The 26835-nt window shown below is 42.0% G+C and overlaps 2 protein-coding genes across 6 annotated transcripts in view; one reads left to right on the forward strand and one right to left on the reverse strand.

The window, feature by feature from the left end:
- Window positions 1-2967: 2967 nt before the first annotated feature.
- bloc1s2 (biogenesis of lysosomal organelles complex-1, subunit 2) lies at window positions 2968-6986 on the reverse strand. Its single transcript, XM_078259645.1, has 5 exons — window positions 6784-6986; window positions 5347-5463; window positions 5068-5187; window positions 4828-4932; window positions 2968-3823 (listed from the first exon to the last, which is right to left on the reverse strand). The coding sequence occupies exons 1-5, from the start codon at window positions 6947-6949 to the stop codon at window positions 3792-3794; spliced, it is 540 nt and encodes a 179-aa protein (XP_078115771.1). The 5' UTR covers window positions 6950-6986; the 3' UTR covers window positions 2968-3791.
- A 1196-nt stretch (window positions 6987-8182) lies between these two features.
- Window positions 8183-26835, forward strand: part of usp24 (ubiquitin specific peptidase 24) — a 47078-nt gene continuing 28425 nt past the window's right edge. For 4 of the 5 annotated variants that reach the window (XM_078259646.1, XM_078259648.1, XM_078259647.1 and 1 more), the window contains exons 1-19: window positions 8183-8598; window positions 13552-13720; window positions 13968-14035; window positions 14141-14284; window positions 16363-16488; window positions 17365-17400; window positions 17509-17574; window positions 18620-18685; window positions 18974-19048; window positions 20218-20376; window positions 20493-20607; window positions 20743-20846; window positions 21713-21820; window positions 21922-22017; window positions 22750-22911; window positions 24419-24511; window positions 25128-25235; window positions 25591-25740; window positions 26481-26612. In XM_078259646.1, the coding sequence (XP_078115772.1) occupies window positions 8320-8598; window positions 13552-13720; window positions 13968-14035; window positions 14141-14284; window positions 16363-16488; window positions 17365-17400; window positions 17509-17574; window positions 18620-18685; window positions 18974-19048; window positions 20218-20376; window positions 20493-20607; window positions 20743-20846; window positions 21713-21820; window positions 21922-22017; window positions 22750-22911; window positions 24419-24511; window positions 25128-25235; window positions 25591-25740; window positions 26481-26612 (2256 nt within the window). In that variant the 5' untranslated portion in view covers window positions 8183-8319. The remainder of the gene's footprint in view (window positions 8599-13551; window positions 13721-13967; window positions 14036-14140; window positions 14285-16362; window positions 16489-17364; window positions 17401-17508; window positions 17575-18619; window positions 18686-18973; window positions 19049-20217; window positions 20377-20492; window positions 20608-20742; window positions 20847-21712; window positions 21821-21921; window positions 22018-22749; window positions 22912-24418; window positions 24512-25127; window positions 25236-25590; window positions 25741-26480; window positions 26613-26835) is intronic. The other variant, XM_078259650.1, reaches the window with a different exon arrangement.

Raw genomic sequence — 26835 nt, forward strand, 5'->3', positions numbered from 1 at the left:
ATCTCCTAAAAAAAAGGCTTGTTGGTCACTGAGTGCAGCTGAAAAATCCTCATTCTGAACTTATATAGGGTCAAACATAATCATGTTACATGACTGAGGATGGCAGATGCTAGCTGTAGTCTCATTGCACCGCAAGATATGAGTGGTGTCAAAATTCTCATCTAACTCTCGATAATAAAAGAAATAAGCGTATTTCCCAAAAAGTCAAACTATTTCTTCAGTGCTTACTAAAATCTTCAAACTTTTTGATATTAATGATGTCCGTTACATTCAAGCCATTGCCAAATGAGTTGCTACAAAGCTAATTAAGACCATCAGCTCCACACAACTCTCTCTGTATTTCTCAGTATGACTATGTTCAGAAGATTGTGGCGTCCGGTTTCGCGCAGAAGCTCGAGTGAAGATAATTACCTCTTCTGAAGAGTCCATCATGTTTTTTAATCCTTTGTGTATTCATTACTATATAATATTAATGGGCAAAGCATCCGGTTCGGCGAAGTGCTGCAAATGCGGAAGTGCCTTAAACCTGAATTCCAGCAGGGGGCGACACGTGCGGTTGCAAAAGGAGGTCGGTTTCTGTAGAAGTCTATGAGAACAGGACCCACTTCTCACTTGATTTATTACCTCAGTAAACATTTTCATAATGAGTTTATGGTCTCAATCGCTAGTTTTAAGTCTTCTGCAATACAGAATGATGTTCATTTTTTGAATTAGGGTCTCGTTGATTTTAAAATCAGCGATAAAGCAAGGGGTGTTTTAGGGCGTGGCCATGATGTGATTGCCAGTGAAAGTGTGTAACGTAACGTAGAGTGTAAGCGGCTCCTTCCTCACTCCTCCCTCTCGTCTAAAATCGTCACATCCGCAACCAGGATGGCTGCGCCCGTAACGGCAAACTCGACGACTCATAGCAGATCTCCACGAACCAATGGGTGACATCACACATGCGCTGTCCATTAATATCATACAGTCTATGGTATCATTTGGACGTGTTTTGCAGAAACTTCGCATGTAGCCTATACTCATCACCAGGTTCCATTCATTACATTCATAGACAAACACACACACACACACACAAAGATAATCACAGCCAGTGGAACACATTTTCCGTTATCAATACCATGACATAATTACACATTTTTTTACGCGTAATTCTTTTGTTTCACTGCTTCCTTTTCTGTATAAGCAACACCCTAGAATAACAGCACTTTCGTTAGAAAATATGATTTGTAGATAATGGGATGTAAAAATGTGATGACATCCTGATAATGCCATTTCTTCTTAAAAATTCGATAATTGGTTGAGTTCTACCTAGAGTATAGACCTGACCTTAAATCTGTACTTTGCATCCACCCGGTCTGAAAACCACACATTCACATTTTGTGCAGAATATGGTAAGTTTCCACACCCAAACTATATTGCTACAGTATGGTCTAGTTTTGTGGTACTCCCCACACTTAACATAAAAACGTTTTACCTATGATTACTATGTTACCTTCTCTCCTATGCTTGACTGCCTCCTGGCACTCACATTTAGCTTTCAGAAAACTACCCCAAAATCATTTAATAGACCTGATTTGAGAGCCTTTGGGAGGAGAGCTAAATGTATGCCCCAGGGCTCTGGAAAAAGGCAGGGAAAGGGAGAGATGGAAGGATCACAGCGCAACAGTAAATAATGTTACAGTATGAATAATGAGCTCCCTCTGTGCCTGGGCCTCAACTAGACTAATGACAGAGACCTGTTTTAGATTATCTCTTGCACAAACATATAAACACATGCATACATGTGCATGACCCGATACACACACAAACCCACACGCTCAAGAGGGAGGTCCTGTCAGTTTAAATAATCTGTTGCCCATGGAAAAAAGAGCTCTGGCTTCTGCTCTGAGAGACAGAAGATGTGTGTGATGCCCTCTGCCTCCTTTGTTTCAAAGGAGGCAGAGGGCATCACACACGTCTTTAGTCAACCATTTATTTTGAATTGTCAACTATACAGTATGTTATCTGTTTTCCTCCTTTGGTCAAATCTCCATTCAGCGGTGGATCAGTTTTCCAGAGCTTCACAATATTTGATATACTGCATTAATTTACACTCACCTAAAGGATTATCAGGAACACCATACATACCGTACATGGTGGTCATAAAGGGATGGACATGGTCAGAAACAATGCTCAGGTAGGATGTGGCATTTAAACAATGCCCAATTGGTACTAAGGGGCCTAAAGTGTGCCAAGAAAACATCCCCCAAACCATTACACCACCACCAGCCTGCCCAGTGGTAACAAGGCATGACAGATCCATGTTCTCATTCTGTTTACACCAAATTTGGACTCTACCATCTGAATGTCTCAACAGAAATCGAGACTCATCAGACCAGGCAACATTTTTCCAGTCTTCAACTGTCCAATTTTGGGGAGCTCGTGCAAATTGTAGCCTCATTTTCCTATTCTTAGTGGAGATGAGTGGTACCCGGTGGGGTCTTCTGCTGGTGTAGCCCATCCGCCTCAAGGTTGCGCGTGTTGTGGCTTCACAAATGCTTTGCTGCATACCTCGGTTGTAACGAGTGGTTATCTGAGTCAGAGTTGATCTATCAGCTGGAATCACTCGGCCCATTCTCCTCTGACCTCTAGCATCAACAATGCATTTTCGCCCCCCAGGACTGCAGCATACTGGATGTTTTTCCATTTTCAGACCATTCTTTGTAAACCCTAGCAATGGTTGTGCATGAAAATCCCAGTAACTGAGCAGATTGTGAAATACTCAGACCAGCCCGTCTGGCACCAACAACCATGCCACGCTCAAAGTTGCTTAGATCACCTTTCTTTCCCATTCTGACATTCAGTTTGGAGTTCAGTAACAGGTGTTCCTAATAATCCTTTAGGTGAGTGTAAGTCCCTATCATGGTGCAGATCTGCCATCTGCTGTCAGTAGAATGTTCGTTTTAATGAACCAGACATTCAACAATATGCACATTATGGTTTATTTGTTTTAAAAACTCCAGTTTTCAGTGGCAACATTTCCAGATAGACATAATACAATAATTCACCCATATAAAATATCTTTCATTTTACACTGCAAACTTTTAACTTACTCTACAGAGTGTGTGATTTCCAGCTGCTCTCTACACATTAACCGTTTTTTGTAGCAGACCCTCTATAAGTTAACCAGTTTGGTCTACTATTTACACTGCCCAGACAACTAAATGTGTAAAAACAAAGAATCCCAATGTACATGGCAGGCTACTAAGTGGGAATCGTATCTGTCAAGAGGTTGGAACTGGCTGGATTAAAAACACATCTATGAGCATGCTTCATTATGTAAATATCTACATAAAATAAAAGTATTGTTATATCCAGTCACAAGTCTCTACCAATCTGTTATGTTACTTTGTGTCTAGTAGGAAATTAGTATATTCTGATTCCACCACTCAGTTAAGATATGCTAGTAATTAGGCAGACATTTTTCAACATAAAGGGTATCTGCAAAAGAATGTGGGTACACACACACACCACACATGCTCGTTCATCTTGGCTGCACAATTGTTGCCAAAATCAGGGATACTGGAGTTAAATCTAAGCCAAGCACTGCAGTACTAATTCATGTGCCTTCAGCTGCTTCCTCCTGGGTCCTTTCTATGTGTCAAAGTGGCTCGGACTGTTTGTTGTTTCAGTCTTAAGTTCACATCCTCCCCGCAGCTCTTGGCTCCACTAGCAGGGAGAGAAGGCGGCGAGGCAGGGTTACAAAAGGTGATAAAGCACCATCATTTTTAAGTCTGTCTCTTTCCCCCCCCTCATCGCTTCTCAAGTTTTTTGAATCTGGCCTCTGTAAAGATAAGAAAAGACAAGAAGGTGATCACTCTTTAGCTAATGACTGTTCAAGTCCAACAAGCTCTGGTGATGTTTGGCTGTCTTTGTAAGCTGTAATGTAAACATGTGCAGGTAAGGAATTGTCTGTGGTGTCACAGCACCATCTGCTGGTGAACTTCATAATTCTTTGCAATTTGAACCGAGAGGTGGATGTACTATTATTGGTCTGTGCTGCACATAACAGACAAAATAGCCAGCAAATAGAGAGAGGTTATTATGTTGCCGCTGTCATGCGAGGAGTGTGCTCTCATTGACAAAGAAAGACAAGACATTCACCAAACATAGTAAAGTAAAGAAGGCATATTGTGGAATTTTACAAATACTTGTTGATTTGACCAAGTCAGTAAGAATGTTACTAAAATAGTCTATATGCACGACGTTCCACTTCCGGGATTGCTCCGCTGCCGCCGGAAATTCCATCGGATTTCACTCTTTTCGGCCGGATGTCCGTTACCACCTTCTTTCTTTGTGTTGGCGTTCTAAACTCCAGTGGACTTCTGAGGACTATGGTTAACTGCTCCTCAGAGCTCTGCAGGGTAAATCCAGACAGCTGGCTAGACTATCTGTCCAATCTGAGTTTTCTGTTGCACGACTAAAACTACTTTTGAACGTACACATGTTCCACCAAAACAAGCTCCTTCCTGAGGCTATTTTGCAGAGGCACCGCAACTCCGTCCGGCGCTTAGCGCTGCCCAAGACGATTGTGATTGGTTTAAAGAAATGCCAATAAACCAGAGCAGGTTTTTCTCCCATCCCGGAATGTTGTGTGGACTAGCCAGACCCTCATCCACAGCGCTGTGAAGGAAGGTCTGGCAATGCGAGACTATTACTAAAATTGCAGGTATTACATTATAAAATGTAGTGATGAATTTTTATTAATTTGAATAGAATCAGTCTCACTCAATATATTCTTGGACTGAACATTTTATACATGCATACTTCCCTTCATTAAAGTCTTACCCAGTTTCTTGGAGTATGCGTCCAGTTTGTAAGCAGCTTGTTCAAGTGAAGACACTTGCTCCTCAATCTGATTTATCTGGTCCAAGTAGGGCTGTAAGCTAGCGTCTAAAGCAAACATACATACCAACCAGATGTTCATGCTGTAGTATTAGACATAATATGTATGAACTAGAAATACACAAGAATATAATGACACAATTTTTTTCTTAGTTTTTGAGCAAATTATGTATCTCAATTTACATTTGTTGTTGAGGTCCTGCAGGTTACGGCTGATGTTGATGCTGATGTCCTTCATTTCCATGTACTTCAAACTGGTGAGCTTGTTCATGTTCTCCAACAGACGGTAATCCTCACAAGTTCCTGAACAGATAAGGACACAGGGAGAATATGTATGAGAAAGAAAAAAAACAGAGAGGTAGTGAGAAATGAAAGGAGTGCATCCGCATATACTGTAGTTTTTCCCCCCCAAGTGCAGAGGAAAGAAGGGAAATTGAAGAAGTGTGGAATGTGTTAACGGACCCGTTAGTTCTCCTTGCAGGAAGATGGCCATCTTTTCAAACATATCAGTGCACAGCTCATTGATATCGGGCTCTGCAGGCTCCAAAGCCTCCTCTGCCGTCTCCACACCACCATCACCTGAACACAAGCATGGGGAGCAGAATAAATACAACACAGAACCAAGGATTTCAATACAGTATATACACTACTGGTCAAAAGTTTGGGGTCACTTAGAAATTTCCATTCCACTCCATTATAGACAGAATACCAGCTGAGATCAGATGCATTGTTTGTTTTAATCAGGGCAGCAGTTTTCAGATGACGTTATGTGCTTACATAATTGCATAAAGGGTTCTCGACTGTTGTAGACAGAAGTGGCTGAAGAAACGCTTGAACTCCATGCTTTTTGGTCTAAACGTCATACCCAAATTAAAAGTGGTACAGCTCCCATATACTCCGACACTCTGGGGTGTGCCTGGTATCATTGGAAAGGTGATTGATGTGGGTGTGTTTGTGTATTTGAGAAGTGTTGTATTTTGTAGTTTTTTGGCTTTTTTCTTTGCACTTTTCAAATGGAAATAAAAAAAACGCACAGACATATCTGTAGAAATAAATTCATATAAAATCCATTTTTGAGTCTTTTGGCTTCTGGATTTTTTTTCTGTAGTAAGCTGAGACATGTGGCTAATGACCTGTGTTGTCTGTCACCTGTCAGATGTGTTTACAGCAGTGTATTCTAATCCTTTTACAGATGTATGACTTGGACGGAAATAAAAAAAAAAAACTCCATTCTAGCCTCTGTTACTCTGTCAGTAAGGCCTAGAATCATCCTGACACTTGGAACAAAAACTTTGTGTTCCTACTGAGTGTTTCCTTTCTAATGATACCAGAAACTACAAAATACAAAACGTCTCAAATACAAAAACACACCCACATCAATCACCTTTCCAATGATATCAGGCACACCCCCGAGTGTCAGAGTATATGGGAGCTGTACCACTTTTAATTTGGGTATGACGTTTAGACCAAAAAGCATGGAATTTCAAGTGGCTGATCTTTAATGCAATATCTACATTGCCCATTATCAGCAACCATTCATCCAATGTTACTAATCTGATATCATTTTAAAAGGCTAACTGAGAAAACATTGGAGAACCCTTTTGCAATTATGTAAGCACATAATGTCATCTGAAAACTGCTGCCCTGGTTAAAAAAAACAATGCAACTGATCTCAGCTGGTATTCTGTCTGGAATGGAAATTTCAAAGTGACCCCAAACTTTTGACCGGTAGTGTATATCAAACAAGTGTTTCCACAATGGAAAACCAATGAAGCCAAATATAAGTAAAAATACGAAAGCAAGAACATTTACACTAATGTATACAATGTAACCCACACTTTTATTGTGTGCTTCGTTAGCTTTGGCAAGCTAAGGAAGCTGCAGGTAAACATCACTCACTGTTTGTACTGGGCTTTTTGGGAACAACCACCGGGCTTTCCGCCACATTCTCCGGGCCTACTGCGTGACTGCTGGAGCTTGCAGCCGCGTTCAGAGCCGCTAACTGAGCCGCTGGTGCCCTGGAGATGCTGTCCATGGCTGCAGCGTCGTCGCCCGTTGCAGCCATTTTGTTCCTGTTTTGACTTTCCCTTGTCACATGATGAGCATTGAGCTCAGTGTTCACGTGACGTCCGCCCGCCAGCTCGCCGCCACCAGCACCCCCTTCCCATTACTCGCGCGCATTGCCACGCCCTGATGTTGCTTGAGGTTGGAATGTGAGGCATCCGTGGTAAATTACAGTCAGTAATGTTAATACAACTTTTTCTTTTTTTTTCCAAATTTTACTGGTAACAAGGTTACTGGTATAACCAAACTGCCGCCTTTAAATTAGTATGTAATTATCCAGTAAACACAAGAAACCAAGAAAAAGTACACTGTAAAGTGTCATCTGTAAGTAAGTAGCTAAGTAAGTAAGTAATTAAGTAAGTAAGTAAGTATGTGGTATGGAAGCTGCAGTGTGTCACTGGAATAATTATAGACTTTTACAATTTATGTCTCAATTCAAAACAAATAAATAAAACGATTACTGAATTTGTGAGGGAATTTGCTATTCCATTTTTTTTTCTTTTTTTAAAGGCTTTTAAATTTAAGAAAGAAAATGAGTGTGCCACCTAAAAATGTAATGAAACCTAGTATTTTATCACCATTTTAAAAACATGCACAAAACAATTTTATAGCTTCAAGAGGTCGCCCTTCTTCCAATGCTAAGGCGTACGTTTTGTTCCCCAATAACAATAAGTAAAGCATATATAATAATAGCTATAGTAACTTTTTACAATTTAATTAACAAAAGTGAATTGTTTTTGTTGGTAAAGTGTCATTCTAAATTAGATACCATAACCAATTTCATTGCAATATTTCACACATTCATCTCTTACGTTTCTCTTTAGACGGACACAAATGGTTTTACCAGCATACATTTTGGGCAACTTTTACTTGACATTTTATAAGCTATATCATTATTACAGAAGCCAATTTCTTCCAGGGAAAAACTGATGAAAAGTTTACAAATTATTAAAAAATATATGTATTCAGAAATTATGAGATGGTAAATGATAGTAGTAGTAAGTCCTCTGACAGTCTGATAGAATCTCTTCTATCTTTTTCATTTTTTATTAGGCAAAACTTTTCATTATTTTTTTTTCCTGGCGAAAATAGGCTCTCATACTTCACTGATACCCCCGACAGTAAAAATATACTGTTAAACAGTAATTCATTAGAAATCATTACAAAGTTTTCGCTGTGCGCGCTCCCGCGAGAAGCAGGCAGTTCTTGGCTGGCAGAACTCGGCATAACACCTGTGTCGGCGCTGTTGTGGGGGAAGCCAGATCGTGACAGGCTAGCAGCAGTGGACTGTAAACATGGCGGCGTGCACAGCTACAGGGCTGTGCCGAACACCCCGTTACTATTAGTCTGAGAGACAGAGACATCCCAAAAATGGAGACCGAAGAGGAGCAGCACATAACGACGCTCCTATGCATGGGTTTCCCAGACCCCGACGTGATACGGAAAGCGCTTCGGCTGGCAAAGAACGACATCAACGAGGCAGTGGCGCTCCTGACAAACGAAAGCCCCGGACTCGGCTATGGATATGAGCCGATGGAGAGTGGGCCTGCCCCCGGCGTGGGCTCGACTGGAGACGGTGAAAACAGCGGGAGGACTGGGACTGGAGGTTTTGATCCCCCGCCCGCATACCACGATGTAGTGGATAGCGAGGTAAGACAAACTAGCGTTTCACCAAGCATTAATTCAAGGAACATGGCTAATTGCAACTTAGTGGGAAACAGTGGGCTCGCCCATTTAACTAGCTAAACTTAGCGGCTTCAATGCTATATGCGCCGAGCCCAACGTGAGCTGTCAGAACAAGGGCTGCATTACTCTCCAGTGCTATGGGACAGGAAATGTCACTGGCTCATAGTGACTGGAGAATTGTCTGCTTAAATCAAGCTAGTTAGCTTCTTAAATGATTAACCTAACCTAAATCGCTATTCTAAACTTACAAGCTAACCAAGCTAGCTAGTAGCCGGCTAGCTAACGTTGGTTGAGAGTTGAACGCGCCAGTAACTGGACTAGGTGTAACGTTAGCAGCACAGAGGCATCCCTCTGGAGAGTTGCAATCACAGATTTCCACTAGCAGTAGCAGCAGTAGTGGGTAATCAGTCCTATCAGTTAGGTTGGGGACAGTTGTTGGATCTATTCAGTCTGCTTTATATCTGCTTTGCAAAGGTTAGCCAACGTTAGCTTTCAGATTGGCTGACAGCGTCAACTGTGCTCAGCTCCTACCGAGATTGCAATCCACTCGAACCGCACTTAATAGCGGTTTCGCAACGTCTTTGACATTCGTGGCCATTTTGACCATTCTTCTGTCCACATTCTGCTGTCAAAATGTAAATTTCTTGTGTCACTGAGCGATAGTTACTTGTAAAGAGTCTGTGTGAGGACCGTTGCATTTGATGCTTTAAGGGCAGTCATTGGTTCTTTGACAGTTGTCTGTGATTTACCTGCAGGTCGTATCATTTCGTCCTAGTTTGCTGTGTTTATGTGATGTTGTAACAGCAAACTGCATTGGCTACTCATAAATACCTATCTACACAAGACATGTCAGGATTGCTTTGACTGGCACCTTGAGCAACTCATGGATGTTTGCCTTCAGCAACTTGACCTCAAGCCTGTAGATCGCTTACAGTAGATCTCCTGAAACCCCGCAGGGGCTTTCAAAAGAGATCAACACTTCCTTTAGAAAGCCACAAATCATTTGAACTGTAAGATTATTGATTCCGACTTTATGAACACTTGTTGTATCCAACTGATGGCTGTTTAAGTTGCTGTGATTATGGGTAAGCAGAATAGGTACAAATAAACGATTCTGGCCCCAGTAATGCCTGGTGATGGCCATCTTTCTTTCACCTCTCTCCCACTTCTGTCACACTTTGATGCAGGCTGTTATAGTAAGTGTAGTATAAACAACAGTTGGCATTCACATTATGCAGAAAATCGCACACACTTGCAGGGTACTGTAGATAATATGCCTATTAATATTTAAATATGCCAAATTGCCCATAATGATGTTAAATACTAACTCATCCCAAAGTGACTCACTCTCTGAGTTCATTAAATCTCTCTTAGGGCTGCCAAAATGATTTTTCCTTTATGTCCACATGCCTAAGAAATCTTAATTTGAATTTAATTTCTTCCATCTTAACCAGCTCGTCTAATGAATGATTCATGTTTGAGCCATTGTTGTAATGGCTTTGTACACATGTATATTATTGAAACATTACAGAATTTGTTTTGTCGTGAGATGGAGAAATTAACAAGTCACTCCCACATGTCATAAGTTCAGAAACATGCAGTATATGGAATAAGCTACAAGGATGAAAGTGCTTTATTTCCTTTCTTCGCTTCCTCTGCTGTGTATGTGCTTACAAGCAGAGCCGGCCCGACGCAAAAGCAAACTAAGCGGCTGTTTAGGGCCCTGTGGCTACCAAAAGGCATCCAAGAGTGCTTGAATGTCCCACAAGAGAGCTTGATACGGAAGCGGTTGGCCAATACGCTCACAACGCAAATTGCATAAGCCCCCGCAAATTACACAAGGGCCCCGCATCGCCCTCGTGTTTCAATGTTTACAACTTCAATGTGAGTGAAGCGGAACTATCTGGTGAAGAAAAGAGTAAAAAAAAAAAAAAAAAAACTTGTTGTCTCTCATCTCAAAGTTTGATGTCAGCAAACAAAATAAGTTACGGTTGCTAGTTTGCAGTGCATCTCTCTCTAGTCTGTCTGTCGGTCTGTGTGTGTCTTGCTTGTAGTCATTTCCAGTGTTCTGTGACTCTGCCTGACAAAAGTAAGAGTGAAATACAACTAACGTTAGTTATTAAGTTTGATAACGCGCAACGGTGTTTATAAACTGCAGCTCAGAAAAGATAACGCCGTTGCCATAATGCTTTCAGTCACTATGACCACTACTGAGGTCAGAAACATTGTGCCAAAATATGAACAATAACGTCGCTGTCAATGGGCTTATCTGCTAATGTTAGCTAGCTACCGACCGTTCAGTGTCCACAATGCTATTTTCCAATAAACTGTAGCTGTCATATTTCACGGACCCGCGTGAGTGCGGATTTCATGTCGCGACTTTTGTCGCTGTTTGTCATTTTGCCCAAGATTGAGTGACAAGCTGGTGACAAGTAGTACTCGCCCTGTTGTTTATGTGGTTGCCATGACTTCGCAAGTGATGACGTCCTGTCACTGTTCCAGTTGCTCACCCTAAAGGCCCTGACACACCAACCCGATAATCAGCCGTCGGACAGTCTGGCGAGGTCAGTGACTCGAGTCTGTTCGGTGTGTTCCGTGCCGTCGTCCGTCCGAGGAGCTGTCGGCCTTCATTTTGGCCGACCTGACATGTTGCGTTGGAGGGCGGGCAGTCGGACTCTATGACCCAGCTGATTGGTGGAGTGCCAACCCGGAAATGATGAGCGTGACTAACTCCTCTCAAAATCGGACGAAAATCTTTTAAACTGACCTTTGTCGATCTGAAATGAAGAGATTCAGCAACTACACGGCCTATTTCTCGCCTAAAATGTTTTCATGAAAATTTCTGAACAATCCGCCATGACAGTCTGTCTTTGAATTTCCGGAGAAACCAGACCCACATGACACGTTCGTCCAATCAGCTGCCGGTTTAAATTTTTTTCGGGTGACAATACAGATTAGCGCCGCCTGCTGTTATGGAGACGTATTACACGCTCAAGTCGGCGTCGCTTCAATGTGTTCTGAGGCACTTTTTGGACCTCGGGGAGCCGACTGATCAGTCCGACTGCCTTTTCTGCCAACGGTTGGCCGTCGGGTTGGTGTGTTAAAGGGGAGAGAGAGTGGATGACAGTTCGCTTGAGTTCAGTAGAGCACACAGCTCTGCAGAGTCGTGTAATTGCGACTCTATGACTTTTCATAAACGGCTCAAACCCAAACCAAATCCTGCTTAGGGCCCCCAAAAGTCTAGAGCCGGACCTGCTTAAGAAGCATGGCATAGGTCTTTGGCCCGGTATTATGCTCCTAAATATAGCACTGCAGTCTCTAACACGCGCAACACCCATTGCAGTTTTTTCAGGGGGTCCCATGAGGGTTACATGGTGCATAGTAACAGAGTGGCGCTGAGTTACCTCATCGACCTGAACCTTTCCCCTAAGAGCTTTAGGTTTTGCATGTGTGTATGCACATTTGTTCTCCTGTTGATGATTATTTGTGACAGGTTCTGTATATTGTATACAAAGACAGTAAGTTTCTCCTTTCTCCATGCTGTCATTCTTATTTACACTCGAGTGAAATTGTTGATGGGTCTTGATTTGGAAACTCTGCCGGTAATAAAATGTCTCGACTTGGTTACTCTTTGAACCTAGTCTTTTCTAAGACCGGTGTTAGGTTAGTCTCTCGCTCTCTTTCCTTCCTCTCGTCCATCTATCTGTCATTTCTAATCATCCTAGAAAGGGAAGGGATGAAATATGATGCTTCTCTGTTGCTTTCTCCTCCCCTTCCCTCTCTCCTGTCCTTCTCTTCCTTATGTCCGGTCCATCACTTTATATTGTATATGTATCAGTATGCAGGACAGTAAACCATGCACTGAACACATTGACTATTATGTATGCTAACATGTGGAGATGTATTCAAAATGGTCAGACTTGACCTAACTATACTTTGCTGTATTAATATTTGTACTGCACAGTGCCCACAGGCAAAATTAACAAATGAGTTGTAACCGTTTTGGTCATTCATAATGTAGTGAGAGCTGAATCCCAGGGCTCAGTCATAGTTTTAGATTATGATACAAGACAGCAGGTCAGGCCTCCATAGATACTATGCTTAAATGCTTCACACAATTACAGTGCAAACATAAATTATGGTGATGATTTCAAATGTGACGCTCTTTGGTGTTGCACATTTGTTCTGAACTGTTCCACTGAGCAGCACTCTTTCAGAGGAGGGAATTCTGCAATTTATTATGCATATTCAGATGACTTCATGAATATGTAAACAACTTTATGATGTAAATAATGCAATAGTCCTTTGTCTCCTAGACTTCACTGCTACTGGCCATTTTGTGTTTTCGTAGCAATAGTAGGCTGTGCCTGAACTCAGCATTTTGAACCATCCATGCAGAAGGTATGAGAGGTGACTTTGAATGAGTTGAATTTCAACTTGCCTTTCACAACCTGTTCAGATATGACCGCAGACGATATGTCATTGTGGGTACTGCTAACAAGACGGTGTCATGTCATGTGGCAGGGTGCACTCACACCCTTTCTTACACATCGCAAGCCTTTTGACTTTATCGTTAAGTGAAACGCTTGAAAACGAGCACCTGTCTGGATTTGTTTTTAAACGCTTCTTGGTAGGAAATAGACTTGGGACAAAAAGATGCAGAGACGGAAGGCAAATTTTTGAGGAGAGGGCACACTTTCCAAACGACTGCTATCGTTCTCCTTTTTCCCAGAGGGAGGAAAAGAATCCAGCATCATCCTGTCCGACTTTTATCACTGCCAGAGGCCGTTTTAGATTAACCTCAAGCGGAGGGCAGCTGCAGTGTCCTACAACAAGGGCCGACGCAGGGACTAGCTGTGTGAAACAAAGTCATCCATTGCACTAGGTCGTAATTATGTCATGCATGTGTGTTTGCAGCGGAGCAATGATGAGAACGGGAACTGCTCCGGGGGCAGCATGGAGTTTCCCACCACCAATCTGTACGAGCTGGAGAGTCGAGTCTTTACCGACCACTGGTCCATACCTTACAAGAGAGAGGAGTCCCTGGGCAAGTGTCTCATCGCGTCCACCTGCCTCGCACGGCACGGTAAGACCACGATTGTGTGGGATGAAAGTTGTTTTTAAAGGTCTGCATGCATTAAGCTAAATGCTCTCCATCTGCGTTATTGGGTGGGCGTTATGTTTAGTTTGAACCGTTGGGTGTTTTTCACGTTATTTTAGACACTTGTGTTACATGGCTCAATCTGTATCTCCTTCGTCACAGGTACATTATTTTCTCCCCATGTATGGATGTGAGATAAATGTGTGAATCCAACGTCTCCCCTCTCTGTCAGGTCTTGCTGACGCCGATGAGAACTGCAAGCGGTTCATAGATCGATGCATGCCGGAGGCCTTTAAAAAGGTGAGAGACCAGAGGTCCATGTGACTGTGTAATACTTGATTCATTTACATACATACATTTTCCTGACTTTCCTCCTTTTCTGTCTGTCTCGTTCGCCATCACCAGTTGCTGACCAGCAGTGCCGTACACAAATGGGGCACCGAGATTCACGAGGGAATCTACAACATGCTCATGTTGCTGGTGGAGCTGGTAGCAGAGAGGGTGAAGCAGGACCCCGTACCTGTAAACCTGATGGGAGTCCTGACTATGGTGTGTTCTCTCTCTCTCTCTCTCTCTCTCTCTCTCTCTCTCTCTCTCTCTCTCTCTCTCTCTCTCTCTCTCTCTCTCTTTAATAATAATAAGTCTTTTAATACCAACCAATTGTTATGTTGTGGCAAATGATTAATTAAAGGTACACTGTGTAGTGTTTTAAGTATTAGCTAAAATCAATGTCTTCATTCATAAATCCTCATTGGTGTAAAATGACCTCTGCCAATGATCTGACTTAGAACTTCGCATCTGTATTTACATTGGACGGGCAAGTCCAAGGAGGCTTCCATGTTGTTCTGCCATTTTGAAAAACTATACTGAGAGGGACATAAAGCACTAGCCTACCTGTCTAGCTAGTCCACAACGCGGTTTCGTTCAGAGCCAGCGTCACGTTACTGAAACCAGCTGAAACGGAGGAGGAGATCAGTGAGAGGCGCTGGTCACCGCCCCGGCAAATTTGAAAGCTGCTCTTTAGTTCATAATGGAGGATCGTACTTATGCCGAGCCGCAGGAGTCGGAATCCCTGTCGCCAAAAAAGCAACGGCTACCGTAGTTGCAACACGCATTTGAAAAAGCGAGGCGCTAGTGGGAGAAATTCCTACACCGTGTACCTTTTTTAAGTCATTTGCTTTAAATGTAGATTCTTAGTTCACTGGTACTATCTTCCATTATGATCGGTGACAATAAAGCTCCTCAATACTTCTCATGCTCCGAATCAGCAAATTACCAATACTGATGTTTTAGTGAACCTATGTTTAAAATTGAATCTGCAACTGTGGCCTGTAGTGTGAAGATTCAATGCCCATCTGTCAATCTGTCAAAGGTGTTGGCCCACTTTTAACAGGACATGCTTATTTTTGGCTTGGGGCTGTGCAGTTAATCACATTTTTATCGCAATTACGATTTGGGCTCCTAACGATCACAAAAACAATGCAATCGAGAAAAACAATTATTTTGCACATTACGTTTTGCGTCTTGTGTTCAAACAGGAAAAATATTAGTTTTCTCTAATCGTGATTTCAATATTTACTAAAACAATTGTGATTATGATTTTTTTTTTTCCCATAACGGAGCGGCCCTATTTTGGCTGTCCCTTGGAAATCAGGCATGTGAAAAAAATAGTGCTGTCAAACGATTCAAATATTTAATTATACATTAATGTAATTAATCGCATTAAAGTCATATTTAAGTCACAATTAATCGCACATTTTTCTCTATTCTAAATGTCTTTTTGTCCCGTTATTTTTTTCTCATTTTAATTCTCTTAACATGATACAACGATACTTTTAAAACGGTGCCTGAACCGAAAGACAGACAGACAGAGAGAGAAATATATATATATATATATATATATATATATATATATATATATATATATATATATTTAAAAAAGGAGCACCTTGTTCAATTGTATTTGTCTGTTCTGTATGTTCAAAAATATAAAATAATAAATAAAAAGTTGATCTAAAAAAAACAAACAAAAAAAACAAACAAAAGAGCACAAAACGGCGAAAATAACCACTGGATGGGAAAAGGGTATTTTACAACAACTTTGAATGCACCACGAGGCTGAGTCAGCTGAGAGTGTTTTTCAGACAACGGCATCTACAGTGAAATACAGTCACACTTTACACCGTTTAGCTGTCAGCATTTTAACCGTGTTGACTCCAGCTGCTAGCTAACGGTAGGCTAACGTTACCTCTACACGATCTACACGATTCACGTGAATGACATTTTCCCATTCAAAATGGCGATTTGCGCCAAAAAGCGACTAGTTTGCAGGTATGTACTACTCTTTGGCCGGCTCACAAGCCCAAACAAGTGTGTCTGTTGTTTTGTTTCCGGTCTAGCTAGATCTGGTGTGGTGTTGTAGTTTTTCTAACGTTACTAGTTGTTTCAACAGCATGTGGAAAAAAAACTACAAAGTTTCCTAGGCCAAAAAGAACGTTAATCTCGCGATAAAATAATTGACGGCGTTAAAATGGGTTTGCGTTAACGCCGTTAATAACGCGTTTAACTGAAGAAGAAAAAAAAAAAAAATTATTATTTATGTTCTGTGTCTTTGTTGTTGTGTCCAGGCCTTCAACCCTGATAACGAGTACCATTTTAAGAACCGGATGAAGGCCTGTCAGAGGAACTGGGCTGAGGTTTTCGGAGAAGAGGCCAACATGTTTGCGGTCTCTCCTAGCAACTCCTATCAGAAAGTAAGTGTGTCTGGACTCTTCCTGTACTCTTATGTCTTATTGGATTATGTGTGCCAATGTATCCAGAATGCCCTTGTAAGTATGTAAAGCTGTGCTAATGTTAATATACACACTTCCTTATTAGCCTTTGTTTACTGCTCATAGTCGTGTTAAGGGGGGAGACAGACGAGTTCCCATTCTCTGGTGTTGTAAATGGATACCCTTTTAATATAGCGTCTTTCTACCCTACCATGCAAATCGCTGTAGAATTTGCCTCTCATTCCTTCACCCGTTCACACACCCATGGTGGCGGAGCTGCCATGCAGCCGCCCTGTCTAACTAAGCCATTGGGGCTCAGCAAAACATGTGTGACTGACACGCAACAGCTGTCAAAAAATGTGTGTGTGTGTGCGTGCTTGTGTTTTCCTTTCAGTATGTGTGCATAAGCTCATCCAAATGAGTTAGGTGTGTGTGTCTGTGTGTGTGTCTGTGTGTGTGTGTCTGTGTGTGTCTGTGTGTGTGTGTGTGTGTGTGTGTGTGTGTGTGTGTAACTATATTCGTGGGGTCCAAAAACCAGGAGTCCAGTATACTTGTGGGGTCCCGACAGCTTTGTGGAGCCAAAATGCTGGACCCCACAAGTTTAAAGGGCTGTTTGAGGGGCAAGACTTGGTTGTAGGGTTAGAATTAGGTTATGGTTAGAGTTAAGGTTAAGCATTTAGTTGTGATGGTTAAGGTTAGGGTAAGGGGCTACGGAATGCATTATGTCAATGACGGGTCCCCACAAAGGTAGTGCCACAAACCTGTGTGTGTGTGTGTTTGTTGTGTGTTGTATGTGTGACGATAATTTGCAGTGTCATTGCTGAATAAATCCACTAAAAACATAATTTTCTCTTTCAGGAGCCTCATGGTTGGCTGGTTGATTTGGTGAATCGAGTGAGTAATGAGCAGTCACCCAGATATTGTCTCACTATACATATGCCATAATTCACAATATCAGTTTTGCCTCACATGTCTCCTTTCCTCCTCTTTTTCGGTGTCAAGTTTGGAGAGTTGGGAGGATTCACTGCCATCCAGACTAAGCTCAACACAGATGAAATCGAGATTGCTGTAAGAGTAACCGTTTTTTTTTTTTTTTTTGGCCATCCTTACAAATGGACGTAGCTAAAGAGTAATGAGATAGTTCCTACCCTGGTGATGGATGGAGAGATGCACTGTAGACAGACTTTGAGGCCGCCTATGCAGGCGAAAGGTCACCATGTTTCCCCCCACTGGTCTCAGCTGCAGGGTACTGAATGTCTCTCTCTTTCCCCTTCTCGCTAATACTCACTACAAACACACTCTCTCATCCTCCCGCTGTGTGATGGTTGAAATGCTCGGTTGTGTTATGTGTTCTGAGGCATCCTTGTACTGATGCTTCCTTCTGGGAACCTGGCCGGAACCACAGCAGTGCATAGCCATTGATTCAAGACACACACACACACACACTCCCTCTAATCATTAGCATAAGTTTAGTAGAGTGTGCGCCCTGTCAGATACCTAACATACTCCAAGCACAGGGGAGAGAGACTATGAAAGTGAAAGGAGAGGAGTGGTCCTCTACTGACTCACAGGGCTGAGTCATTCATTTGTCTGCTTTTGAGCAGGAAGTCGAGGGAGAATTCACTGAGGAGGAAGGTGGGGGAGATGGGAGCTGCTCTGAGAGAGCCCAGAAGCAGAGATGGAAGAAAGCCAGAAAAGAAAAGAGACAACGACAGGAACACGGGAACCATTCATTAAGCTCCTGTGATTTAGCACTGAATGACAAATGACAGCTGGAAACTCATCCACCCATCTGTTTACGCTGGCTTACATGGACACATGCACCAGTGAAAACCCAGTAGCACTTTAAACACAGTGTGAACTCTGGCCTAACCACTTAATTGTAGGAATGGTAGATTGCTGTTGTTGTGCAAGTCTTTTTTTGATAAGCCATCAAAAGTGACACCCATGGATACATCCCGTTCTCACAACTATGTAAGACCGATTATGTTGACGCTCCTGCAAAAACAGAGAGATGGAACGAACAATTCTTATCATAGTTATATAGTCAAATTCAGCTGGTATTAATAAGTTGAGTCTGAGTTATTCTGTCACTTTCCCTCTGCCAACACAGTGTGTGTCAGCTCTGGTGCAGCCTCTTGGAGTTGGTGCAGAATACCTAAACTCCAACCTCGTCCAGGTGAGCGCACATGTACATAAACACACTTGGATGTTTACTGTATCCTTGTTTTTTTCAATTAGTTCAACTGCTGCTACTGTGTGTACCTACATTCTCTCTATTTCTCCTTATATTGTGATTCCCATCTTGTTAGTTTTTCTTTCTAACCTTGTTCCAGTGCTATCAGTTGTGTTTGTTAATATGACCCTTGTACACCATTCCGATTTTTATTCTATTTTTATTCGCTGTATCCTCTTACTGTTTTGCTGCTGCAGTGGCCAACAACGTTTCATATTGTCTTTTTCCTAGCCCATGCTCGATCCAGTCATCCACAAGATGATCACATATGTGCAGAACCTGGAGGAAAAGGACCTTAAAGACAAGGTAGTGTTTAACCATTTTTGGTTTTATATTTGTCACCCTCTTGTCATTTAAAGGCGCAGGGACACTAACACTTGACGATTGTTCGGTTCCCGGGTGTGGTACGTCCGGCTTGTTTGTACCTTCGGATAGGGAAGCCGATGAGGGATCGGGTCCTTGTTGCTGCATTAGTGACCCTGATGTTTGGTCAGGGCACTTGCACAGTAGAGTGAGGATTGGGCCGCATTTTTCTGCCCGAGCCCGGCCCACGTCTGACAGAGCAGTAACCGAACCTGACCCGAGCCGACAGACATTAAGATATTTATGTCCGAGCCTCACACAGTTAAAATCTCATTTTTTTTCTCATACTAATGACACATACGTTTGTTTGTGTGGAAAGCTTTTATTAAGCAGCTGTAGGAAGGCATTCGGAAATGTCAACCGATGAGCGCATCAGCACACACGGGGCAACAAGCTCACGTTAACACAGGCGCGCACAAGAGGCCCAATCATATTATATACATAATCACAAAAACGAACCTTTGCATCAAGTGAAACAAGCCCATTGGCTACCTACATAATAAGCTGTTTTAAATTTATAATGTTCAATGCCTTATCGCGCTGATGTGACCGGGCTCGGGTCGGGTATACATCCTCTATTGCACAGATGGATTTGGGGGAATAGTGTGAGTCTTCCATTGTAAAAACGGAATATGTGGACACAGTTTAGTTTCAAGAGGGATTTAATTCAAGTCCTTTTAGATCTGATTGGATCGCTCAACAGTGGGCGTGGCCTAACGAACACAACAAGATACGGAGCTGTAGAAAGACACAGAGCTGTGGTAAATTATAGAGCTGTAGATAATTGGCCTCCATTAGGGGAAGGCGAAAGCGGGAGAAGGGAACAAATTGGAGCACAACCACACTATGTAAACAAAGTTTACCATCTTCTGCGATGTCGCTCCTCTAGCAACTAGGACCTAGAAACTTATGGTTCATGCAGTTTTACATGATGGACGGGGGCGTAGTAGCCCCAATGTGTGGTATACAGTATGACAAGAGATAATTGAACAATTAACTCGGGAGAGACAGCATTAGTAGCACAGGATTTGCTGTATCTTTATGAACTTGGTGATTGTGACTTAACCAAAATGTTATGACTTAGTTGTTCCTCATTTGTCTGTTAACCGTAGCGTCTGGTGAGCATCCCAGACCTGCTGTCGGCCATCAAGCTGCTGTGTATGAGGTTCCAGAGGGAGCTGGTCACCGTGGTGGATGACCTGCGGCTGGACACACTGCTGCGCATGCTCAAAACCCCCCACTTCTCTACCAAGATGAACTCCCTCAAAGAGGTCAGCTCTTATAGGCTCTGAACTCTCGGTCTAAACTAGACAACATTTCTGGGTGTTACAATTTGTTTTTGATCTCATCTCACACTGTTGCTGTGTATCTTGTTTCTGTTGTTCAGGTGACAAAGTTGATAGAGGAGAGTACAGTGTCGAAGACGGTGAAAAATGCCATTGACACAGATAAGCTTTTGGACTGGCTGGTAGAGAACTCAGTCCTATCAATAGCACTGGAGGGTAAGAAAACCCATCACTTTCTGCCACTGATTAAAATTGAATGTGTCACACTTAAACAATTGAACTATGTAACCACTTACAAACAAGACAGAAATCCTCAAAGTGGTCATTCAATATTTATTTTTTATCTCCCAGGTAACATTGACCAGGCTCAGTACTGTGAGAGGATTAAGGGAATCATTGAGTTGCTGGGGAGTAAACTGTCGCTGGACGAACTCTCCAAGATCTGGAAAATACAGGTCAGCACCAGTGCACACATCACAAGAGTAATCGCGCAGTCATGTCTGTGTTATTCATCAGATTTTCATTAGGCATGTTGAAGAAGTTTTTTCTGTTCGTAATTGCGAAACTAAACTGTTGGCTTATTTTTAGGGATGCACCAAATCCAGATTTTGGGAGTTCGGCCGAATACCGAATCCACTGGTTAAGATTCTGCTGAATCCAAAACCGAATACCGAATCCTCCTCCCATCCTCAGTCCATTAACACAGTAAACACATTAATGAAGTAAACAACGTCCACAGCAGTGTATTTTTCATGTTATTTACCTGAAGCTGTTGTATTTTGGCTGCGGTCTGTAGATTCCTTCATACATAACTCGTATTCTTTCAGATGTTTCATACGCAAATGTATCAACAGCGGTGATGTTGTGTATTGTTTAGGGTCCTCGCCACCACGAGACAAATCGGCATTGCAGATTGAACATGTAGCTGGCCTTGAATGGCCTTCTTTTGACTGAAAGTACTGCCAAACATCACTTTTTCTGCTCACGAGTTCCATTTTCACTTTCTCACAGCCTACTGCATTGAACGCTCCACCTACTTAAACACCTTCCCTTAATCAACGGCGGCGTCATTACGTCGACCAGCGTAGTGCAAGCGTAGTGTTCGGTTCGGTGGAAAAAAATTCTAAGGTTTGGCAGAAACCAAACCCGTCAAAAAGCCCAGTATTCGGCCGAATCCTGGATTCAGTGCATCCCTGCATATTTTATGTACATGGAAGCATTGCTGATACCGTATGTGTAAGCACGTCTTTGTGACAAATGTTGAAAAAGACAAATGTCCCCGCTTTTGATGGACCTATTGATTCTTGTGTGGCCATTTCAGGCGGGCCAGTCATCAACTGTGATAGAAAACATACATACAATCATCGCTGCTGCTGCTGTGAAGTTCAGCTTTGATCAACTAACCCACCTCTTCGTCCTCATACAGAAGGTCAGTGCTGTCTCTGTGACTTTTGGGAGTAAATTGGCTCAATGAAAAGTGGTTTGTAAGTCTGTTTATAGTGTTAATAATACTGTTTGCATGCCGTTTAGAGCTGGGAGGTTGAGAGTGACCGCGTGAGGCAGAAGCTGCTCAGTCTGATCGGAAGGATCGGCAGAGAGGCTCGCTCTGAAACTACAACAGGAAAGGTATGTTGGTATATCTGACATCCTGTCAAGGCTCAGGACGTTGACTACGTTTACATGCACATAATATTCCGGTTTTTGCCTTTATTCTGATAAAGACAATATACCGACTGAGCGGTTTACATGGCTAATGAAAGTGAATATTCCTCTAATATTTCCGTTTACATGCAGCCGTGCAAAATAGTCAAAGTGGCAGACTTGTTCGACGATGCGAACACAGTGTCGCTCTTTCAGTCCTTCAACCACCGTCTTGAAAAGCTGCAACGTTTGGGCATATTCAAAAACCTGTTGATATCCAAGTCTTTCATAATGTTTAAAAGTATAGCTGTGTTTCTCGCCTGACCGTATCCGTAAACAGGCAAGAGGCTGTAAACTGCGATTTAAAAACCCAGTTTGAGACGCATATTCCAAATGCCCTGTACCCTATACATGTCCAAAGAATTCCTCTAAAACCCGAATAGTATTGGCATATCCCACGTCTTAATCGGAAAATGCTATATTCGGAAAAAAGCCTTATTCGGAATATCCAAACTGAATATGCTGTTTACATGACCTGTATCAAATTCTGAATATTGTCATATTCAGAATAATGGTGGAATATGGAATATTAGTGTGCATGTAAGCATACTCATTGAGGAGTAAATGGAGAAACATATGTGGAAAACTACAGTATGCTAGGTTTCATGATTAAAGTGCAGTCTGAAGCATCTTGTGTTTTGTGTGTGGTGTGTTCAGGTGCTGGAGGTGCTGTGGGAGCTGGCTCACCTCCCAACCCTGCCTACCAGTCTAGTTCAGCAGGCGTTGGAGGAGCATCTGGGGATTCTGAGCGACGCCTACGCTGTCAAGGAGACTGTGAAACGCAGTTACATCATTAAATGTATTGAGGACATTAAGAAGGTGAGACAAGTGTGCCACAGTCTAGCGTCCATGGAGCTGCAGGGGGTTGTGGAGATGGGGGGGGGGGGGTGACTCTCTGGCTCACTTGTCAAACAAGTATCTATCATGACTTCATTATTTATTTCAATGCTTCTTTTTTTTTGTTTGTTTTTTGAAAGTCAAGAAAAATGTGTAATTTCCTCTCTTGTTTGATTCAGTTCCTCTCACTATACCAGAAACACTGTGACAGAGGCCGATGTCACCCAACCTCTCCCTTTTTACTCTCTCCTTTGTCCATCTTCCTGTTCCAGAGCTCCGCCTCCATAATTGAGCTTATTTATCAAGATGCTAACCAACTAATTTTCCATAATTCCATCGGAATTGTCACGGATTTGTCAAATCATTTTGACAGATTCAAGAAAACCACACATATCATTATTAAACTCATTGTTAAACTAAGTTCTTTAAAGTTAACCTTCCACTTTTATTGATTAAAGTTATTATTAAATGGTCGACACCCCCACCCCCTCATTTAGCACTACATAAACATTTAATGAATGCTGTATAACACACGTTAATGTAGTTGTAAGTAGATATACGTGAGTGTGATCTGTCCTTGGAGGCTGGTGTATGAACGGGTGATAAATGACAATATAGTAAAACACAGTAGTAGTGTGAATTTTCCCAGTCGGGTACTAATTTTTTCCGATTATTCCGATACTACATAAATGCAGTGTTACCAAAACTAAAAAATAATTTGTGTCTGGCCTGGGTAGCTCACCTGGTAGAGCACGTGCTCATATAAAGAGGCTTACTCCTCGACGCAGTGGCCACGGGTTCGACTCCGGCCTGCGGCCCTTTGCTGCATGTCAGTTTATTAAAAAGATAGATTATAAAGACAGTAGCTCCCAAGACGGTGGCCGCCTGTATACGAGAACGCTACTGTCTTTCTAAACTATCTTTAATAAACTGCCTGTACACTTACAATGTTCTCAATGCTTCGGTTAACATTTAGGGACCCTCATTACGCTACCGTTGAAGTTTGGTGATATTTTGAGCCTTTTTAGTGGTATAAATAGCGATTTGTTTTTACTTTCCCTGTGCCCCGAATACTAGCGTTGTAAGCTAATCAGCGGTCCGCGCTAGCTTGTTTCAAGCTCCAAACACATTTGATTAGCATGAAAACATGTCCCAGAGAACGACAGAGTGGATACACATCTGTTATTAACCCCTTTTTGCGCCGGAATTGTCCTTTAAAATATCCTTATATCTGATTACAACTACATTATAGTGTGCTATAAACCATTTATTTAATGTTAATTAAATCTTAATGTTTGACGTAAAGTGTTGCCAAATAGTCTTGATTTATTTATGGATACTGAAATGATTAAGGGTAGAAGTAAACAAAAGCCTACGGAAGGAATTAATGTGTATTTAATATTTACATATGGGAAAACAAGGGCCAGTAAAAAATATGCTTTAATTGTGCAGATTCAAACTGCCCCTCAAATGAAATGTATGTTTCTAGACTCACACTCAGGAGGACTGTAAAGGCAGCGACACTCAAAGCTCTTTTCTTACTGGCACTTGGGGCAAGAAGAAAGCTAACTCTTTGGCCAAAGTAAGAAAAGAAGCCCAGATAATTCCACTGACCAATCTGTATCCAATCTCACTGCTTCACGCCTGCCAACCAATCGTGGAGAGGGGTTTCATTGGTCACAGGTCGATGACCTCACACTTGATTGTAACGTGAGGTAGTTTAACAAGGTGTATGTTAATCTTCTTCTGCTTGCCTCACTAAGAGGGCTTTGGCACTGACTAATGATTCCACAGTGGTGTTGATCTTGTCCTGGGTGGGAGCCTGGCTGCATTTAATGAGTGATTTAGCTGCTGGGTGAATGGTCAGCTTTGGTGGAAGAGCTCGCACATTGACTCATGCAAAGAGGAATCTAAGCCTCGGATATATAGAAGAAGTACATGTTTGATATTTAATTTGGACTTGAAAAGCATTTGTAAGAGAACAAATTGAAACGTGAGCATATTTTAACCGTCAAAGTCTTTTACATCCCTGGCTTTGGTTTTCTTTCTCATGTTTACACAACTCCAAAAACAGTGGGTCTGTGATGACAAAGAAATCAAATGGCAAAATCTGATTAGCACGTTTGTGTGCTTCATTCTGCTTTAGTGGATATCATTATTGTGTGTGTGTGTGTGTGTGTGTGTGCGTGTGCGTGCAGGCTTCTCAGCAGAGCAGTCCTCAGGCAGTCTGGGTTGTTCCTGCTCTCCGTCAGCTGCACGAGATCACCCGTTCTTTCATCAAGCAGACCTATCAGAAACAAGACAAGGTAACACAAACACTCAAACAAACAAACGCATCATCCAAACAACTGTACAGTTAACGGTGCAAAATAGGGCTGTTCAGTTATGGGGAAAAAATCATAATATCACTCATTGACTTTAGGAAAGATGTTGCATTTATTGAACTTGAAAAAACAAAACAACAGTGAAAACTGCTTGAAGTGTGAAATTTACCTTCATACTTTTCCCATTTGAACACAAGACAAAATGAGAGTTTACTTGCACAACTTAACGTGCAAAATAATGTTTTTTTCTCGATTGCATTGTGTTTGTGAGCCAAAATCGTAAATGCACAGCCCTAGTGCAAAGTTTCCATGGTAACCCGTCCCTGCCTCCCCACAGAGCATCATCCAGGACTTGAAGAAGAACTTTGAGATTGTCAAACTGATCACTGGATCCCTTGTGTGCTGCCATCGACTGGCCGTGACCGCTGCGGGAAATAACGGCCTCTCAGGCTCCACTCTGGTGGATGGACGGTACACCTACCAAGAGGTTAGTCAGATTTTCTCTCTATATTGAATTTCAGGAGTCAGGACCATATTTATTTTGTTTATAATTTCATTTCCCGTGTCTTTTAATTGATTATCTTTACTCTTCTATGGAACTATATTGCCCTTGACCTAGAGATTGGCGTGGGGTACTTTCCATAAGATCATCTCTCAATGAAAATCAAACCAGCTATCAGGCTAACTGAAATAAAACACACCAATCTCTAGGTATGGTGAAGGGGATGTGATGATGTGGGGGGGCTATTTTAATTCCAAAGGCCAAGAGAACTTTATCAGGATGCATAGTATCCTGGATCCATGAAATAACTGGCCTTTAAAAATAAAAGTCAGCCTGCCTCTATGGGAATTTAACATAGGGGTGTACTTACTTATGCTCCCTGTATTTTAAGGAAGAACATTTATTTATTTACGATACATTATTCATTCACAAAGAAAATTGGTGTCCTTAAAGGTTGGATTTTTTCATTTTTTTTTTTTTTTTAATTCCTCTTTTTAGTCAACTTTAGCATGGGTGTATTCACTTATGCTGAGCACTGTATATTGCAGCTCATACAAATCATTGATTGATGAATCATTAATTTGACAGTAATGTCATTTGAGGCATCATTTTATCTGAGCTGGCAGGTTTACACACAAAGTTATCCAACTTGAGGAGCACAGTATGATGACAGTGTGTGTGTTTGAGGGTGAAGGTGACATGCGTCTCTCTGAATCTATGTTTAGTATCTGGACAGCCACCTGCGCTTCCTGGCCTTCTTCCTCCAGGAGGCCAGCCTCTACCTGGTCTGGAACAGGGCCAAGGAGCTCTGGGAGTGCCTGGTGTCGGGCCCGGATGTCTGTGAACTTGACCGTGAGGTATGAAAACAGTTATGCAAATGAAAGCTTTGTCATTGGTCCATTTGTTTTTGTTTGCAACCCTTTCTCTGGATGATTGCTCTGAGTGAACAAAGGCACTGCAGACATTAGCCGTTTGCTCCACTCTCTATTTTTATTTTAAAACCACGTTCAAAGGAAGGTACAAAAATATACATAAAAATATAAACTCTTATGGCACATGATCATGCATTTTTTTAGATTC

Source organism: Sander vitreus, chromosome 9 (assembly GCF_031162955.1).
Source record: "Sander vitreus isolate 19-12246 chromosome 9, sanVit1, whole genome shotgun sequence".
In the NCBI taxonomy this organism is placed as follows: domain Eukaryota; kingdom Metazoa; phylum Chordata; class Actinopteri; order Perciformes; family Percidae; genus Sander; species Sander vitreus.

Bases quoted from the DNA above. Each gene is read 5' to 3' on its own strand.
- bloc1s2 (XM_078259645.1), bottom strand. From the start codon at position 6,949: ATGGCTGCAACGGGCGACGACGCTGCAGCCATGGACAGCATCTCCAGG. The intron at 5,464-6,783 runs GTGAGTGATGTT...GCTTGTGTTCAG, and splicing joins CAAAAAGCCCAGTACAAACA to GTGATGGTGGTGTGGAGACG. The intron at 3,824-4,827 runs GTAAGACTTTAA...TTATCTTTACAG, and splicing joins CGCATACTCCAAGAAACTGG to AGGCCAGATTCAAAAAACTT.